General features: G+C 38.4%; 2 protein-coding genes across 6 annotated transcripts in view; one reads left to right on the top strand and one right to left on the bottom strand.

Moving 5' to 3' along the window:
• The window catches only part of rchy1 (ring finger and CHY zinc finger domain containing 1), a 53,880-nt gene extending 37,104 nt beyond the window's left edge, over positions 1-16,776 (top strand). The window contains exons 1-9 of one of the 3 annotated variants that reach the window (XM_077521187.1): positions 9,690-9,838; positions 12,734-12,853; positions 13,596-13,711; positions 13,833-13,911; positions 14,028-14,072; positions 14,141-14,199; positions 14,331-14,363; positions 14,478-14,598; positions 15,174-16,776. In XM_077521187.1, the coding sequence (XP_077377313.1) occupies positions 12,797-12,853; positions 13,596-13,711; positions 13,833-13,911; positions 14,028-14,072; positions 14,141-14,199; positions 14,331-14,363; positions 14,478-14,598; positions 15,174-15,383 (720 nt within the window). In that variant the 5' untranslated portion in view covers positions 9,690-9,838; positions 12,734-12,796 and the 3' untranslated portion in view covers positions 15,384-16,776. Of the gene's footprint in view, positions 1-9,689; positions 9,839-11,292; positions 11,427-12,733; positions 12,854-13,595; positions 13,712-13,832; positions 13,912-14,027; positions 14,073-14,140; positions 14,200-14,330; positions 14,364-14,477; positions 14,599-15,173 lie in introns of those variants that run through there. The other 2 variants (XM_077521185.1, XM_077521186.1) reach the window with 2 other exon arrangements.
• Positions 749-10,489, bottom strand: LOC144018716 (cytotoxic granule associated RNA binding protein TIA1-like). Of its 3 annotated transcripts, none has more exons than XM_077521184.1 (12): positions 10,223-10,489; positions 9,425-9,521; positions 8,523-8,621; positions 7,084-7,138; positions 6,356-6,443; positions 6,066-6,141; positions 5,613-5,721; positions 5,427-5,522; positions 4,546-4,630; positions 4,216-4,354; positions 3,907-4,058; positions 749-2,100 (listed from the first exon to the last, which is right to left on the bottom strand). In XM_077521184.1, exons 1-12 carry the CDS (start codon positions 10,249-10,251, stop codon positions 1,962-1,964), a joined length of 1,164 nt encoding a protein of 387 aa, XP_077377310.1. In that variant the 5' UTR covers positions 10,252-10,489; the 3' UTR covers positions 749-1,961. The 3 variants fall into 3 exon arrangements, with proteins under 3 accessions (XP_077377310.1, XP_077377308.1, XP_077377307.1); XM_077521182.1 differs by having other exon boundaries at positions 3,907-4,055; positions 5,427-5,525; XM_077521181.1 differs by having other exon boundaries at positions 5,427-5,525; positions 10,223-10,487.
• Position 16,777: the final 1 nt, after the last annotated feature.

The following is a 16,777-nucleotide window of genomic DNA, read 5'->3' on the forward strand; positions in this document are numbered from 1 at the left end:
TACGAAATGGGATCAAAACATTTTTGGAACACCCTGTAAGTGGATCTGTAAAAAATGACTGTCGGTGGCCCGCATAGTTTTGACTTGTCATGTCTTCTCTTGGATTTTATTATTCCACTTTCCTCTTTTTGTTCTGTGTCAGCACTGGTCGAGTGTGTGTGTGTAGTAATGGGATAATGTCATGTTGGCTTTGTTTAAAAGAGGAGATAAGAGAGACATGACATAAAACAAAGACAACAAGCCTCAGTATTTTTAATTGATTCCAGCTATAATCCATCCCGTATTCTCTGACAGTTTCAGTGAAGCCTGATCTGGTCCATTCCAACCAAGACGCTATCAAGAGACGAAACATTTATCAGCCTGTCAGACAAGCTGTCTTTTACTTTTTTTTTTTTTTAAAGACTGAGACTGTTTAGGCCGAATAACATTCTGTCGAAACCGTTGACTATAGTCAAGCAATTGTTCATCGCCCACCACATGCACACACAAAACCGACTTGTCGATAGCGGCAGATGCGTTTATGTGCGGGTCGTGTTGAATGGGCTGAGGGCGCCACCTGCTGGGGAAAATTAAAATTACATTTGAATTCAAACGTGTGACTGTGCAACTACAAACTAAAATCGGGCTTTCAAGTTTAAGATTGCTTCTTATGGGTCAGCGAAATGTAACGTTTAACGGCATGAAACTTAAAGGGAAATGTCAGTTCAGATTCACTCTTTTGACACTCCCTGTAATAAATAAAACACAATTTGTGTTCATGAGCATTTTAATAGGACAAAAACAAGAAAACATTGTTTACAGTAGCAGAGTCATCTGTTCTCAGGGCTAACACCTTTCTAAACAAAAGGGTCTGAAAACAACGGTAGGCACTGCCTAATTGAAGAGTATCTTACCAGCTAAAACAAACCAGCTTAATAAGGCAACAGTAATGTAGGCCTCGTCTCTCTGACAAGCAGAGCAGGTTTAAAAGGTTGAATGACCCACTCAACAGCTTCTTCTTTTTTAATACAAAAACTGGCATCTCAACAAATCTTGAAAAAAAAAAAAAACAAACGGGTGACAAATATTTCTTTACATCAGTATTGGTGTCAAACGTTTAAGTGTGTACTGCATGGCGATGCCGTCTTGTACCTGCATGGGAAAAATTGTGGCCAGTGTCACATTTGGCAGTGCCACTCTGCTACTCACAAAATTGGAGTTTAACTGTCGAGTTGAAATAAAAATGAAAGCAAGCACCCACCTGTTAAGAGTAGCATTTGTACTTACATGGTATCAAATGGAGAGTTATTTACATGTGACTAAAAGACTTGAGGCTGGCCAAAAAGATATGAATGAAAAATGGAATGGGGGGGAAAAAAACAAAACAAAAAACAGTCAAATCCAAGCTGGGAGGAACTGTGCAATATTAATCTGCCTTTACAGAGAAGCAGCAGTGGCAAACAATCCCTGCAATAGATTTTAAGTTTTGTACAAAATGAAACAGATTTCCTTGCAAAGAACCCAGGTTCATAACTTAGCAAAACTCAGACCTAAACAGTTTCTTTGAAAATACAAAAGAAAAAAAAGAAAAAAAAACCTCTGTGATTCTGAGGAACTACAATGGAAGCCATTTGTAAAATCCAGGGGGGGAGAGTTCTTTAGAGTTTTTTCATTTACAGTTAACTTAAAAATGGCACGAGCCCAGGATCTTAGCCAGTTTTGGCTCCAACCTAGGGTGTAAATACCCGTGTGGGTCAAATCGCTCCTCCCTGGATCTCGTGACCACATACACCCCCAGTAAAAAAAAACAAAAAAAAAACTTTTACACTTCCAAGAGAGGTCAATCTTCCCAATCAGATCCACATCCTAATAAAAGTCTCAGTCCTGCCAAAAGAGGAGGTGGTGTCACAGCCCCACTGAGCACATTAAAGCCAAAAAAAAAAAGGCAGACGGTTGACATATCTTCCTGCCCTTCCCCCTTATCAGTGTGTGGGGTATCCAGCGGCACCCATACCAGGCTGGTTGGCGAGCATACTCCCATTCAATCCCTGTGTAGGCTCCATAACCCCACCGTTACTGATGGCGCTCATGCCAGTCCAGCCAGCATTGGCCGGTATGTGACTGCAAAAAGGGGGGTAGAGAGACAAGACGAGAGAGACAAAATGCCAGCAGGTTAGAAGAGATGAGGCGAAAAGGGGCGCCAAAAAGGGGGGATCATACATATTAGGGCTACAAGACACTGGCTGGACAGGCTAGAATGAGGAAAGCAAACAAATTAGTGTTTGCAAGGCAGACAAAGCAACAAAAAAAAAAAAAAAAGATTAGAAACAGAAATCAGGAATGGCAAAAGGGGTCATTTGATTAAACATGGTGGACAAGCAGACGGAAAGCATACAAGCTAAGCGCGGCAAGCACATTTTGGTTTCACCTGTCCTACCTGACCGCCCCCCCCCCATCCAAACTGTGAACCAGCAAAGATGACAAGTTACCGCAAGATTATCCACATTATCTAAGATGAGTGCACCCCATCTCCCGACAATACAATTGCTCAAACAGGGCAAATATCGCTGACTTCAGTCTGAATATGGATTTTCTGCTCATTTCAAGACAGGGGAGGTCCGGCCTCCAAGCAGGAAATGTGCTTGTACTGTACATTGGACAATAATTAATACAATACTATGCTACTCGCAAATATATCAACATCACCTCCTTGTATCCAAGTTGACCAAGAATTTAGACTGTAAATTGTCCAACAAATGGCTGTTTTATTTGGGAGAGTGGGAGGGAGTACACAAAAAAATGTCACTGAACATTGACTTCAATCTGAATAGATCCTACAAACAAATTTTTAACATTCGCATACAGTCTCAATGGTGCCTGCAGTTATAGATGGAAAAAATAAAATAAAAATAAGGAAACAAAAAGGGGGCAGGGGGACACTGGCATGAAGTGATGACAGACAAAAACACCACATTTGGAATAACTTTATAAAAGGGAACACTTAATCATCACAGTTGCAAACCAAAGCTATCGATGGCGGCAGTACTGGTGCTTGGACGCCAATTTTAAATGTCAAATTGTAGACAGGAGACTTAACAGCATGACAAGCCGGAGCGACAAGTTGACAACACACCATTTTTTTTCTAAACCATCCAGTCGGACCATGTTTAGAATTTTACGAGTGTCACTGATAGTGTATTGTAGTAGCTGCAGCTCATTTAGGCCTCAAATTCCTCAAACCTGAAGCCAACCATGAACGTTTAACTGTAGTAGTGGTTATTGTGCTGCTGCCAAATATTTTACACTTTCAATCTCAGTTGGACTTGAAAGTAGTGTTTTTATCTTCAATTGAATGTTCGTGTCTTTTTTTTCTCCTTTAATATCTGTGGATATTCACAACAAATCAACATGAAACATCTTGTGTGATTGATTAAGTGTTCCCCGTTTGTGAGCAGTCGATATGAAGAGTCTTAAAAAGACTACAGTCCTTCAATGCAATTATGAAGCATCCTTTGGGTACGGACAGTGAACGAAATTCAAATTTTGCATTTCAATTCTTAAAAAGCACTTATTTCACGGTTTCGAAACTCTGGCAACAGAACAATTTAAATGGCAAAAAAAACAGAACTGCAACAATGAAATAAAGCCTTGCTCACATGAAGTGAAATGCTCTGGGATGACAGAGAAAAAAAAAAACACACACAAAAATAATTTTACAAATAAAAAACTTTGTCCATCCTGTCAAGATGGTCAAGATGAAGAAGGACTGATGGGAAAAAGTAGGTGGATGTGGAGTTGAGAGAGATAAGAGAGAAGTTTCACAGCTCCCCTCCAGTAGCCAGAGTTGGCTTGTGATGCCACAATCTTGGTGGCGCTGGAGTAGAAGAAGGTGGTGAAGGGGGGCCCTGTGCATGGCGTGCTACTTACTTGAAGCCCTGCTGGTTCCAGGCCTGACCATAGACGCCGTAGGTGGGAACCTGCCACCCATTTGGGACATACTGGTTGATCTGAGGCCCATTGCCATACCACTGGCCCCACTGGTTGTAGGGCTGCGCTGCGGCGAAGCTAATCTTGTTCTGCTAAAAGGGCAAACAAGTACACGGGCAGGACTATTTAGCATACCTCGATGCCGTCACAAACAAATCTTTTTAGAGTCTGACAATTGGTTGCTCTTTACACTATTTTCTATGCAGCTTTTATCCATCCACCTGCTGTCGACCGACAATGACAATTTACCTGAGGCACAGGCATTTGTTGCACCGGGTTCATCATGTCGGGGTTCTCTTTACCCCAGTAGCACTTGACTATGTGGCCCTCTACTGCGGTCCCATTCACGGACACAATAGCATGGGCTGCTGACTCATGGGAGCTGAACCTGGAAAGAAACAATCATCAATATATATCAAAAAAAAAGACGAGGGGGAATAAAAAACACAAACCTAATGCATAATGATAACAGAAGCACTGTCATAAAGTATCACTTCGTCAGGTAAAGTTTATTTTATAGTGAGTAATCCAGTATGTAAGCTGTATTCTTGATGGATTTCTGCATGCTTTTGCACATACCTTACAAAGGAATAGCCTTTATCAGGGAAAACTCTGATTTCCATAATTTGCCCAAAAGGAGAGAAGGTCTGTCTCATTAGTTGTTCTGGAGGAGATAAAGGAGATAATTATTATCAAATGATTCTCAACATAAATGAGTACATCTCTATTGAAACTTTTTTGTTTTGTTTTTTTCAAATATACAAAAATCTTACAGAGCAGTCTATACAATATAGTTGTGTGTGTGACTGTGCAGTTAAATTATCATGGGAAGATTCTTTATGCAGATTCTTTATGCAGATTCTTTTTGCGCAAGGATTGGCGAGGTGAGTTAGGAAGACGAGCAGTCAAAAAACAAAAAGGGGTACGTTACGGTGTTGAGCAATCTTATCTGTCAAGGTCATACAGTTGTAGCTTCATGTATAGGAAGTAAAAAGGCTCATTGTTAAAAATGCAGGCAGGTGTCCACAATAAAGCGTAAACATGTTATATTAGTACGTGCTAAATAATTATTTTCCATAACCTTTTCCTACGCGGCACCACCAGTCAAAACAAAAACAAAACAAGAAACTGTATTTCTAATATTGTGCTTGTGGAATGTGAATTAAGCTGGGAAAAAAAATTCCAACTACTTTTTATCCATCCACTTGACAATGACGTCACAGTGCCCACAGGTTTATTAAGCATGTGAGCCTCAAATGACCAAACCCAGAAAAACAGCCGTGATGTCATTTTCAGTTGAGAGAAAGTTGTTCCAACGCCAATCTGAAACTATACGATGTGTGCGTGTGTATGCAAGCAATAATGTGCAATCATGTAAAAAAAAAAAAAAAAAAAAGCCTTGTGGCTATGTTAGATGGACAGGCTGTGTGATGAACCCAATTTGCTGGAGGCGTTTTCACCTGTCAGTCCTGTGCTGACGCCGCCACAGTACACAGTGCAATTACTGGGGCTGGACTGGTTCACTACGTCGTCAAAGGACAGGTGCTTGGAGTTACCTGCTGAGAGGAGGCAGACAACACTGCTGTTCATACAACAAACATCTCATGTGAGCCGGCAAAAGATGCACATTCATCATCAACACTCACTTTCATAGGTGGTTTTTGGTGCAGGGGGCTTTCTTGTGGCCCAGTTCGTTCGGATTTGCCTGCCTCCTAACCATTGGCCGCCCATCTGCTGAATGGCGTTCTCTGCTTCCTGGAATAAATAAAAGGAAAAACAATGTTGAATGAAAACTTCACAAAAGCAAACTATCACGATGTGCGCACACCCTCGCAAGCCTGCGCATCTCAGTGCGATCCGGTCTTGATGAACCGGATGAGGAAGTTTGAGAACCCTGGAGGGATTTGCCTTGTATTTTTGAACATTTCAATACTGCCGCTTGTAAAGCTATTAAGTTACGGCTCATTGGTCTTTTCGCCCCCTTTTTAAATATTCTTGAGAAGAAAAAAAAATAAAATTAATATCACCATGTCATTTTGAGCCCGCATCGCCCATGCCTAATGAGCTCCACCAATCTTGAGAAATTAAAAACAACTTACCCATTTGTTGAAGAAAGACACAAAGCCATAGCCTTTAGATTTCCCTGTTGCCATATCTTTCACAACACGTGCATCTCTGCAGACAAAAAAAAAAAAAAAAAACTCATCTCAGAAACAATCCTCAGTCAGATGCACCAAGACGGAAGCCAATTCGCTCTTTTTGCTTTGAGATTGATGAGGAAATAAAATAAGCAGCCACCTGTATTTTCTTCCATCCACAGTAGTTTAAATGTCATCATTCATCCATCCATTTTTTCGAACTGCATATCATGTTATTAATTATTACTTACGATATTCTGCCAAACGGTCCAAAGGCAGCTTTGACGTCTTCTGTCGATATTTCTGGACTGAGGTCTCCAACAAAAACGTGAAAGTGATCTTTGGAGGTGGGGTGAACAAAAAACAAACAAAAACAATCAGTGTTCAAAATAAATATTGTTTGTTGATTGATAGAGATTGGAATCAGTAAAGTGGAGTTTCAACTGGCATAGCTATGAAAGAGCTCCTTAAAGTCCCAGTATGCCGGTTTCACTCAGGAAAATGCACTTTTTAAATACAGGATGTACACACTTTAACTTTCTCTCAATCTACACATCTGGGTTTATGTTAATCTTTGGTAGTGATTTTGTCCTCAATTTTTTTTTTTTTTTAATCTGCAGTTATTTGATAGATTGGGGTTTCTTGTGCTCAGACACATTTTTTTTTTGTGCAGACAGCAGTTCTCTTACCTTGCTAACAATTTTGGCTGTCAACACTAGCGTCTTGGGAGGAGCTGTCACTATATTTCACTTGTACTCATGAATGCACCCTCCACTTTTTTTTCTCAAAAAAAAAAAAAAAAAAAAAAAAAGGCTTATGCTCAAGAAATTACATCTCAAACTGATAGAAGAAATACTATTTGTACCACATTGCAATCTATAGACTGGCCACAAATCCTTTGAACGAGTTGCAAATAAAACTGAGCTTCATGTTCCGTACACAGAATATGAAAATGACCCATTCAATAACTTGTACTTACTACTCGTGTCTTTTTTCTGGCTTGTTGGCGTAGTGGCCCAGTTGACTTTGACTTCCTGCAGAGGGACAAATAAAAGGCCAGGTGGGGTGGGATTTACAACAAGAGACCTGTGATGACCATGATCCAACTTATCCCAACTACAACAACCAATCAGGGATATTCAACATTGTGAGGTGCAAACATCATCCAATATGGAAAGACTTTAAATTTGTCTTCAACTTAAGATACATGAAAAATAAGACTTAAGGACTTAATGTTTGCGTATGACATTCAGAATATTTGTTCATGTCAAACTACTGGAATCAGTTTTTTTTTCTATTTTACATTATGCAAGTAATTAACGGATTAAAAAAAGAGGAGGATGAGCGTGTGCAGAAGAAATGTTGAAGACGTCCTCATAACCTTAATTGTCAAAAGAATTAACATAACAGCAGCTCCTCAAATTTGGCGGACAAAAAAAATGTTGATCAAAAGCCTTTTTAATTAAGCGATTAATCATGATCAATCACAATTCTCAGATGTGATTAATCTGATTAAATATTTAATCGTTGGATAGCTCTACTTTATCAACAACAATTAGTGAAGATTAATGTAAACTTTACCAAGATTACTTTGCTTTGGAGTAGCTCACCTAATAATCATGCAACAATGAATCGATAATGAAATATGTTACCAACACCTATAAATATAGATTTTTATCAATAGTATATTGTAGCAGACCTACAATGTACATGACAACAGAATACATCCATTGAAAGGACCAAGTTTTATAGCAGATACTTTGAATTGTGTTTAGTTGCTTTTGTGTTTTATCTTTAAAATTTTAACAATTTATTTTAACTTGACATAAAGTAAAAGGCTAATAAATATAGAAATATTGATTAGAAATACTATTTTGTGACATGGGATATTTCACTTATTTAGCCCATTATAGCAATAAAAAGTTAATATTTTGTCTATAATTAATTTGACACTTTTACTATTTTTCATGTACAATTAGTACCTTTAAAAACACCTTTTGCAACATGCTGTCGACTGAAAATGACATCACAAGGGCTCAGGTAACCAATCACGGCTCACCTGTTTTCTAGGTTTGGTCATGAGACATTCACAAGCTGAGCTGTGATTGGTTACCTGAGCCCATGTGATGTCATTTTCAGTTGACAGCAAGTTGCAATATGTGTTTTTAAAAGGTACTAGAATTGTACGTGAAAAATAATGAAAATATCAAATTTATTATAGGCAAAATATTAATGCTTGACTGCCCAAAAAAATGGCTAAATAAGTAAAGTACCCCTTTAAATCGACACTGCATATTATCTGTGAAATGTCTGATATAGTGGGTCCATCCTTTGTGTGTGATTTGAAAAACTGTCAACTTGATGGTTAAACACCAAGCCCACCCAAACCCCACTCACCCTGTAGTTACGATAGCTTACCTTACCCATTATTTTCCTTCCATTCATGGCTGCCAATGAGGCAGCAGCATGCCTGTGGTCATAGAACTCCACAAAGCAGTAGGGATCATTTCCAGCTGTCTGTAAATTGCAAAACAAGACTGATATTAAGTAAAAAAAATAAAAAATAAATAAAAAATAGTGTCACTGTCACAATAGTGTAACGTAGTTTGTGGTCTTATGGACCAAGATAAACAATACATGTGAATCATTAAAATACACCTGCAGTTGAAGAATACCTTCATAAGCCACACCGTAAACACACGTGGACAAAATTGTCTGTTTATCAAAGAAAAACCAACAGTGGACACACAAATAAGTCGAATCTACAAAAATAATACGTATAAATGTAATCAAATATAAACAATGAAAATTACTTTTGAAATGTGGTTCAAGAGAATTATTAAAAAGATTTTTTATTTTTTTTTTAAATAAAGAAATAAATACAAAAATAACTTGTGCAACTGATTGGGACAAAAATTATGGTGCCCCGAAAACAGAAACTAATTTAGACAACAATACAGAGAATCTCAGGTGTCTTGTATTTAAAGAGTGATAAGTAGTCAGTGTGCCGTTTAACATTGTGTGTAGCACAAAAACAAGAAACTCAAAGAGAGTTTGTCCATTGGCTGTTTTGTTATAATTATTTTTACGATTCTGTTGAACCACAATTCATATGCAATGTCTTACCGTCGTTGGTTAATTTGCATTAAATGCCTATGTATCATTTTGTCAGATTCATGTTATTTTCTGTCACCACTGTAGGTTTTCTTTTAATAACAACGCGGTAACAAATATTTTGTCCACGTGTGTATAATAACCCCACTGTGCAGATGTAATGGACCATTCACTGCTATCAAAACAATATTTGCAAGGACACTCACATCAAAAATCATTTTACAGCTTTTGCAGGGTCCTATCTGTTGGAAGACCTGCAGAATGAGGGGCTCTGTCACATCCCTGGACAAATTCCCCACATACCTACAAGAAAAGTTAAAAGGTGGCGAAATCAAGTGTTTGTCAAACAGGAAGTGGCGTGCAAACAAAGGCCAGGAACGGAGCTAGCTTTTAGTAAACACGAACTGAATGTCGCGACGTGGAAAAATATACCGGTAATCTCAAACGGTAATAATGATGCCATTTTGTACCATCCCTACCATCGAAGCAAGATTGCCCCTTTACACGAGTTGTCCCGGGTTGCCTCTACGAGCGTTGACGTGGCTTGGCTTGGCTTTCAGCTACCTTCTAGCCGGCTGAAACGGGCCTCATGCTAAGGGAGTTGACAACTATCGCCACTGGTAATTAATTAAATGACAACGCTTGGGGGGAAAAAATGCTTGTGGAACAGTTGAATAATTGAAACGACAATAATCTGTCAATTACGCTGTACGCCAACTGAAATCCAAAATACAACTCTCATTACGCAAGCTAATATCAGCTAGCCTTCGCTAGTCAGTTTCAAGTGAAAAACCTCCATTCCGGCGTTTTCTTCATACGCGCATGGTATGTCACAAATTCACAATGTACATGTTTAACACAATGAAAAATGTAATTGCAAGTAAAATAACGACTGTGCTTGAATCCCGGTTTCGCAAATCCGAACTAAAAACGTGGAGACGTTTCAGACGCGCCATAGCAGCCTTCCCGTTCCAGGAGATAGACGAGGCCGTCGTACTACTCACAATGTTCGGGGTTGGTCGTCCTCCATCATCAAGGTTTAATGGTCGCGTCCCTGAGAGGTCCTTAAATCAGTGACATACAAATTGTTTTTTTTGTTGACCTCTGCGACTAAAGGGGAAAGTCTGGAGCGCCAAAGCTATCCAAAAAAAAAAATGTCGGCTGTTGCCTGGGCTCGCGGACATTCAGACAGCCTCCGTCTGATGCAAACAATAGGAAGTTGAAGATGGCGGAAGAGCGGCGTCAGCAACGTCAACCTGCGCGCTCTGGTGAAACGAAATCAAGCGTACACCATACACATACACACACACAAAGATGACATCATTACAAAATCAAGCGCTCCCACTCAAAAAACAGCTCCCAACCCATGGAAGGTGTAAAAAACCCATCCGTAACTAATTAACTTTTATTGCAACATTATGTTTTGAGCCAACTTTGGATTACGTGTTTTCTTGAACTACAACGCCGAATTATATAAAAAAGTAATTAACGCAGAATTTGATTATTTTATTTTATTTTATTTTTTACTTTTTTTAAATCATGTACTTGTTTATTTGTCGTTATAGACTCGAATATGACAGTAGCGGGGTTGCCTCCAAGGGTAGGCAGTATAAGATAGAAGTTGTCAGATACCACCAAAGACGAAGAAGATTTGCGACGAGTCGAGCTGCAGCACTGATCTTTTTGCAACTGGATAGCTGATCGGCCAAAGACTTGAAGTCGCGAGGCCGCCATATTACTACTCCCAAGAAACGTTTCTCGGCATACGATAGAAACAATATTTGGTTGAAACAGCATGATTTATGTTTTAAATTGCTTTAAAATAAGAGGACTTAATATATTTTACAACTTGCCTTACATACATGTATAAATTATATATTTAAAATGTTTACAGGAGGAAACTCGTATATCTGTTTTTTTTTTTTAATTAAAGAATTGTACCTGCAATTTAACAAAAGATAACTGCCAAATCTAATATTGGAGTCTAAAAGAAAAAGGGGCTCTCCAAAGAATGATGGGAGTGGTAAGATGGCCGTCCTGTGGCTTCAACGGCTTGCACGGCCGCGTGTGGGCTATCATCTATCCAGTAAAATGGTAATATATACAGATCAGTGAGCTAGCTAGACCCTCTTGGAAGATTTTGGTGCTGGAACAAACATGGCGGCACGTGTGGGTTGTGAACATTATGCGCGAAGCTGCTTATTGAAAGTAAGTTTGCTTTCTAAGTTGCCCTCTCTCATTTACCTAATACTTTTAACACCAAATACATTTCAAATGGAGGAATGAACCCCTGGTACAATAAGTGCAAATAAGGAGCCTAGCCTACACTCGTACTTTCGCATATCTGGGGCGGGTGATACTACACGTTGCATCAGTATTTATTTATTTTTACAATGGTGCACGGTAGTCGTAGCGTTTGAGGAATCGTACGTGCTATTTTTAGCCTCATGCCGTGTGATGTTATCCTAAATGTTAATCACAAATTCAGCAATCGTTATTTTGCCGTGACTGGCAACTGCACCGCTAACGTTATTTTTGCCGTGAACGGCACTGATTGGTCAGTCGCCTGGCACGAATTGATATTTTACCGGGATCACCGTTGGTTAGCCGTGAATAGGTGGGCTGTGTCTCATTGTCACTGTGGTGCGTAGATTTCTGGAAATCGGATATTTTGCCGTGAGTCATGCGCTGTGCGTGATGCCTGCGACAGGGTGCACCTTTTTGATTCACGGCCAAATAACGTTATGTGGCGAGTTGCCAGTCACGGCAAAAATAACCACTGCGAAATAGTGACATGCAATAGCAAACAATCTTTCAGCGGTTTAGACTGTGGGTTTAAGCCATTGCAGTTTATTATTAATTACCAGTGCTTTTCAATTATTTTTCTGTTATGCCTCCCCAAGGAACAGGTTACCCTTTAAAAGCAAGAAATTCAATCACAGCTCCCAGCTTCTATGGGCATCCAAGAGTGATGTACCAGTAATTTCCTCAATTGATTTTTTTTTTTAAGATAAATCTTCAATCAAAAATTATCTAAATTTCAAAATATTAACATTTTTTGAAAAATAATTTAGATCATTAGTATATTAAATGAAATTGGGTTCATCACTTTTTGACATTCCTTCACTGCTGCTAGTTGTTTCATTAACACTGCTGACATGGGGACCAAGACCCTTTACGCTTCATGCCAATTCCCAGCCACTGCAAGTGCCATATTTCACGTATCCTAGTTTAAGCCAGGTATTTCCCACAACTGCATATCACTGGAAGGCAGCATATTGCTCTATGCAGGCATGCTCAGAACTTGGTTGGGGAAAGGCAGGAGGGATTAAGTACAAGTAGTTTTGTGCCATATTTTTGTTTTCAACCAACACTCAGTTGTTATACACTTTTCAAGATTGATTTTATTGCAGGTGCTGGGATTCAATTTAATGTAATTGAAAACGTGTGTATTTAAGGTTGTAATTATTATTATGTGGGTATAATCCAAAGATGAATATGTTTGTGTCATCCAGGCACCTTGCTGTGGCAAACTGTATGTGTGTAGGCTGTGCCATGATGCGGAGGAGAACCACCAGATGGACCGATTTAAAGTGGAAGAGGTGCAATGTTGTGCGTGTCAAACGTTGCAACAGGTAAGTTACGTCATAATCTTTGACTCCATCAACACATTATTGTTGAAATGTGGTTGATTATCTACACTTGGCCACTACAAAACAATCAAATGATATGGAAGTGTATTTTTATTTCATACATGCCAAAAGTTACAGCTCTTAACTCATTCACTGGCAGCCATTTTCACATTTCGCAATCCCGTTCGCTCCCGGCTGTTTTACTGGATTTTGACTGATTTTGCAAGGCCCACAGAATATTGTGTTCTATTGCTATAAACGCATGGAATCTATCAAAAGTAAGATTAAAGTCTCTTCTTTCATCAGGAAAAAAAGTAAGTTTCTATCTGATTCCGTTTTGCAGCAATTAGCATTAGAAGAGAGCTAAATTTCATCAGTTTTCACAAACCTATTTAAAATTGTAAGTAATTGAGCTTTTTTTCTACATGGCCCTGGTTGATCTCCTTTGCTCTGCTGCCACCTGCTGGCCGTTTGTGTAATAACTACCATTTCTGCAACCGTTCTTTGCAGTTGAGAGGCTGCATCAAAGCCTTCTGTATGCTCTAGTATTTAAAAAAAACAAAAAACGTATAAATACGTCTTTGGGACACTTAAAACATAAAAAAAAACTATTTATACGTTATTGGGAGCAAATGAGTTAAAAATTAAGTGTATTTTTTTTTTTCATACATTAATTTATTGCACCAGATTGTTCATTACGTTGCATCTGACTACCGCCTAATTATTAGCTCTCAACCTTTGCTAGGCACAACAGTCATGCCAACAGTGTCATGTGCAGTTTGGGGAGTATTATTGTGACATTTGCCACTTGTTTGACAAGGATAAGAAACAGTACCACTGTCATCCCTGTGGCATATGTAGGTGAGTCACCACATTTGTCAATCCCTATTTTTTGCTACTTGTAACTTTTTTTCTTTTTTTTTAAATGTGTCATGCAAAAATTTTACATAAATTGATGTGTTAATGAGTCCTTTTCCTCCAGGATCGGGCCAAGAGAGAAGTATTTCCATTGTGAGAAGTGCAATTTGTGTTTAGCGCAGGACCTGCAGGGGAACCACAAAGTGATTATCAGTGTGCATTTCCTCAAACATTTCAAATAATAAATAACTTATGGGGATGAGGAGCTATATCTTAATTGTTTTTTTGTTTTTTTTGCTTTATCCTTTCTGTCTTCCAGTGTGTTGAAAATGTTTCCAGGCAGAACTGTCCAGTCTGTATGGAGGTAAGTTAGGAAAGCAATGCTGGATGCTTGGCTTCCATATTCATTTATTATTTGATGTGCACCGACAGGATATCCACACGTCTCGAATTGGGGCGCACGTTCTTCCCTGTGGTCACCTTCTCCATAAGTATAACTCGTCACACTTCCATACAATCTCTGCTCTGTTTTTTTTTTTTTTTCGAATTAAGTAGTGTACATATTTTGAGCATCAATGAAGCACAGTTGTGACTTAAAGCTACAAAATAATGTTTATTGCAGGAGCTGTTTTGATGAAATGGTCAATAATACGAGGTATGTCTATTGCATTGTAATTGCCTGATAATTTTTTTTAGTACTTGTAGTATATTTCAGCCTGTCATGTTTGTTCTTCCTAATAACATATGACCATTTTCCTCTTTGTTGTAGTGCTTATCGCTGCCCTCTTTGCATGCACTCTGCCTGGAACATGGAAGAACACTGGAATCAGATAGACAAAGAGATTGCCCAGTCACCGATGCCCGCTGAATACCAGGGGACAACTGTCAAAGTAGGGAGCATTTGGTTTCAATTATTTATTTAAGTTATGAAATGTATTTATCAGGGGTGTAACGATATCCAAACATCACGATACGGAGGTCACGATACGATAAGTATCACGATATCGTGGGGGCATTGGCGATATTTACAAAAGATCACAATATTATAAAATAAAATAAAAAATAAAAAAATTACCAAAAAAAGCACAATATTTTGCTTTTGTACATATCAGCAATGCATTGCTAATGCAAGCACACATTGATCGCTTAATGAGCAAATTCGGTTCCCCTTCATCTGACAATTAGCATAGATTTTAAACATAGAAGGCCAAAAGATCCCTCATGAAAATTAAATTGCACTAATAATATAGCCACTAGAGGGTGCTAGATCTGCACAAATGGAAATCAAACTGACTTTTTGAACAGATGAGTTCCTTTGAAATATTGTGAACATGACGACGATATTGTGGCAGTTTTAATATCACGATATTGCCCTTATCGTGACATCCCTAGTATTTATGCCATTAAAAATAAATGCACGCATCATAACTTTTCTTTTTTTTTAAAATCTATTTGTCTTGCTCAGATTATGTGTAATGACTGCCAAGCCCACTGTACGGTGCCTTTCCACGTTCTGGGGATGAAGTGCGCTGGCTGCGGCTCCTATAACACGGCACAGGACGGAGGACTCATTCAGCAGCCTCAACAGCAGCATCCGGAGCCAGAGAACGACAACGCAACAGACACAAGTGGCGAGCAGCAACATGATCAATCTGAGTCAGCGACGCCACATTAGCATATTACAGTATCTCACGTTTCTGCAGATACTGTATTGAATTATCTTTTCGTGAAACACTTTGACACAATAAAAAGTCTGTGTACAGCTTGTATAACTGTAAATTTATTGTTCACTCAAAATAAAACAGCCAGCAACAAAAGTGATTGCGCCGCCAAGCAAGAATTGCTCAAGTGTCAATATGATGAGAGCAAGATTTTTTATTTTTATTTTTTGGTTCAGATAGTGTTAAGTGCATGTGTGGCTGGAAGCAACTAAGTGAAGTAAAAGTGTGTCTTACCTAATGATGGGTAAATGAGGCCTCATGAAGCGTGTCAGTACGTTGGGTAACCTCTATTGATACTGTGTTCACACTATTGGTTACTGTGTTGCTCAATGTCACCTGCTGGATCTTAAATCATTGCATTGAAACCTACAGTAGATGCAATATTGTTTAGTTGTATTAGAGCTGGCAAATGATTTTTTTATTTTTTTTTATCAGATTAATCATATTAGAATTCTGATTAATCACAAAAAGGTTTTTTTAATCAACATGTTTTGCCTGCCAACGTTGAGGAGGACCTGTAATATATTATGTATTTTTATTTATTTTTTTTTAATCCAATCCCTTAAATCAATATTTTCCACCAATCTCATCTCCCTCCTCCAATATCGGACTGAACTGAAGTGAATCGAATAGGGACAAATTGAACCAAATTGAACTCTTGTGCATCAAGATCAAATCAATTGAGGAAATTAGAATTAATAGCCAGCGCTAGTTCAAATGTAAAACACCCGAGGGTATTTTCACTTGATGGTGTACTCATATTTGTTGCCAGGGGTTTCGCTACTAATGATGTATTTTAAGGACACCGTAAATCTACACTAAAATGAACAACTACTTTTCATGGTTTAAAAGTGTAATTTCATCATTGTTGTCCCATGGAAAAAAATAGATTTGGATATTTGAAGAAATGTGAGGGGTGTACTTTTTTTTTTTTTAAAGGTACTGTATATTATAGATTTTTCTCATTTGCTTTTTTATTTTAACTGCAACTGGTTGGCAATCAGTCCAGTGTGCACAGTCTCTTGCCCAATCATCTGGGATAGGCTCCAGCTAACCTGTGACACTTGGAGCAAAAGTTATTGCATATTAAATGGACATTGTGAAACTGAAAATATTTACAATGTATAGCTCCCACTTTTCTTTTCGTACTTTACGGGTTAGAAGAGACAATTTTTCACTTTAGTAAACCAAATATTAGTATTGCATTGCATGTTTCTCTTATAAAGTCATTGTAATATCCTTATCAAATACCTAACAGTATTTGATGTTAATTTGGGTGATGCATTTTTCTGTTATAGTTCTGAAGTTTGATCACATGAATGAGAAATAAACTGTTTTGAACAATTAC

This window comes from Festucalex cinctus, chromosome 5, assembly GCF_051991245.1.
Source record: "Festucalex cinctus isolate MCC-2025b chromosome 5, RoL_Fcin_1.0, whole genome shotgun sequence".
NCBI lineage: Eukaryota > Metazoa > Chordata > Actinopteri > Syngnathiformes > Syngnathidae > Festucalex > Festucalex cinctus.

Coding starts and splice junctions, on each gene's coding strand:
- LOC144018716 (XM_077521181.1), bottom strand. CDS start 10,251: ATGATGGAGGACGACCAACCCCGAACATT. Junction 5,526..5,612: donor ACCAAAAACCACCTATGAAA/GTGAGTGTTGAT, acceptor GCCTCCTCTCAG/CAGGTAACTCCAAGCACCTG. Junction 4,355..4,545: donor AAAGGCTATTCCTTTGTAAG/GTATGTGCAAAA, acceptor GTTTCTTTCCAG/GTTCAGCTCCCATGAGTCAG.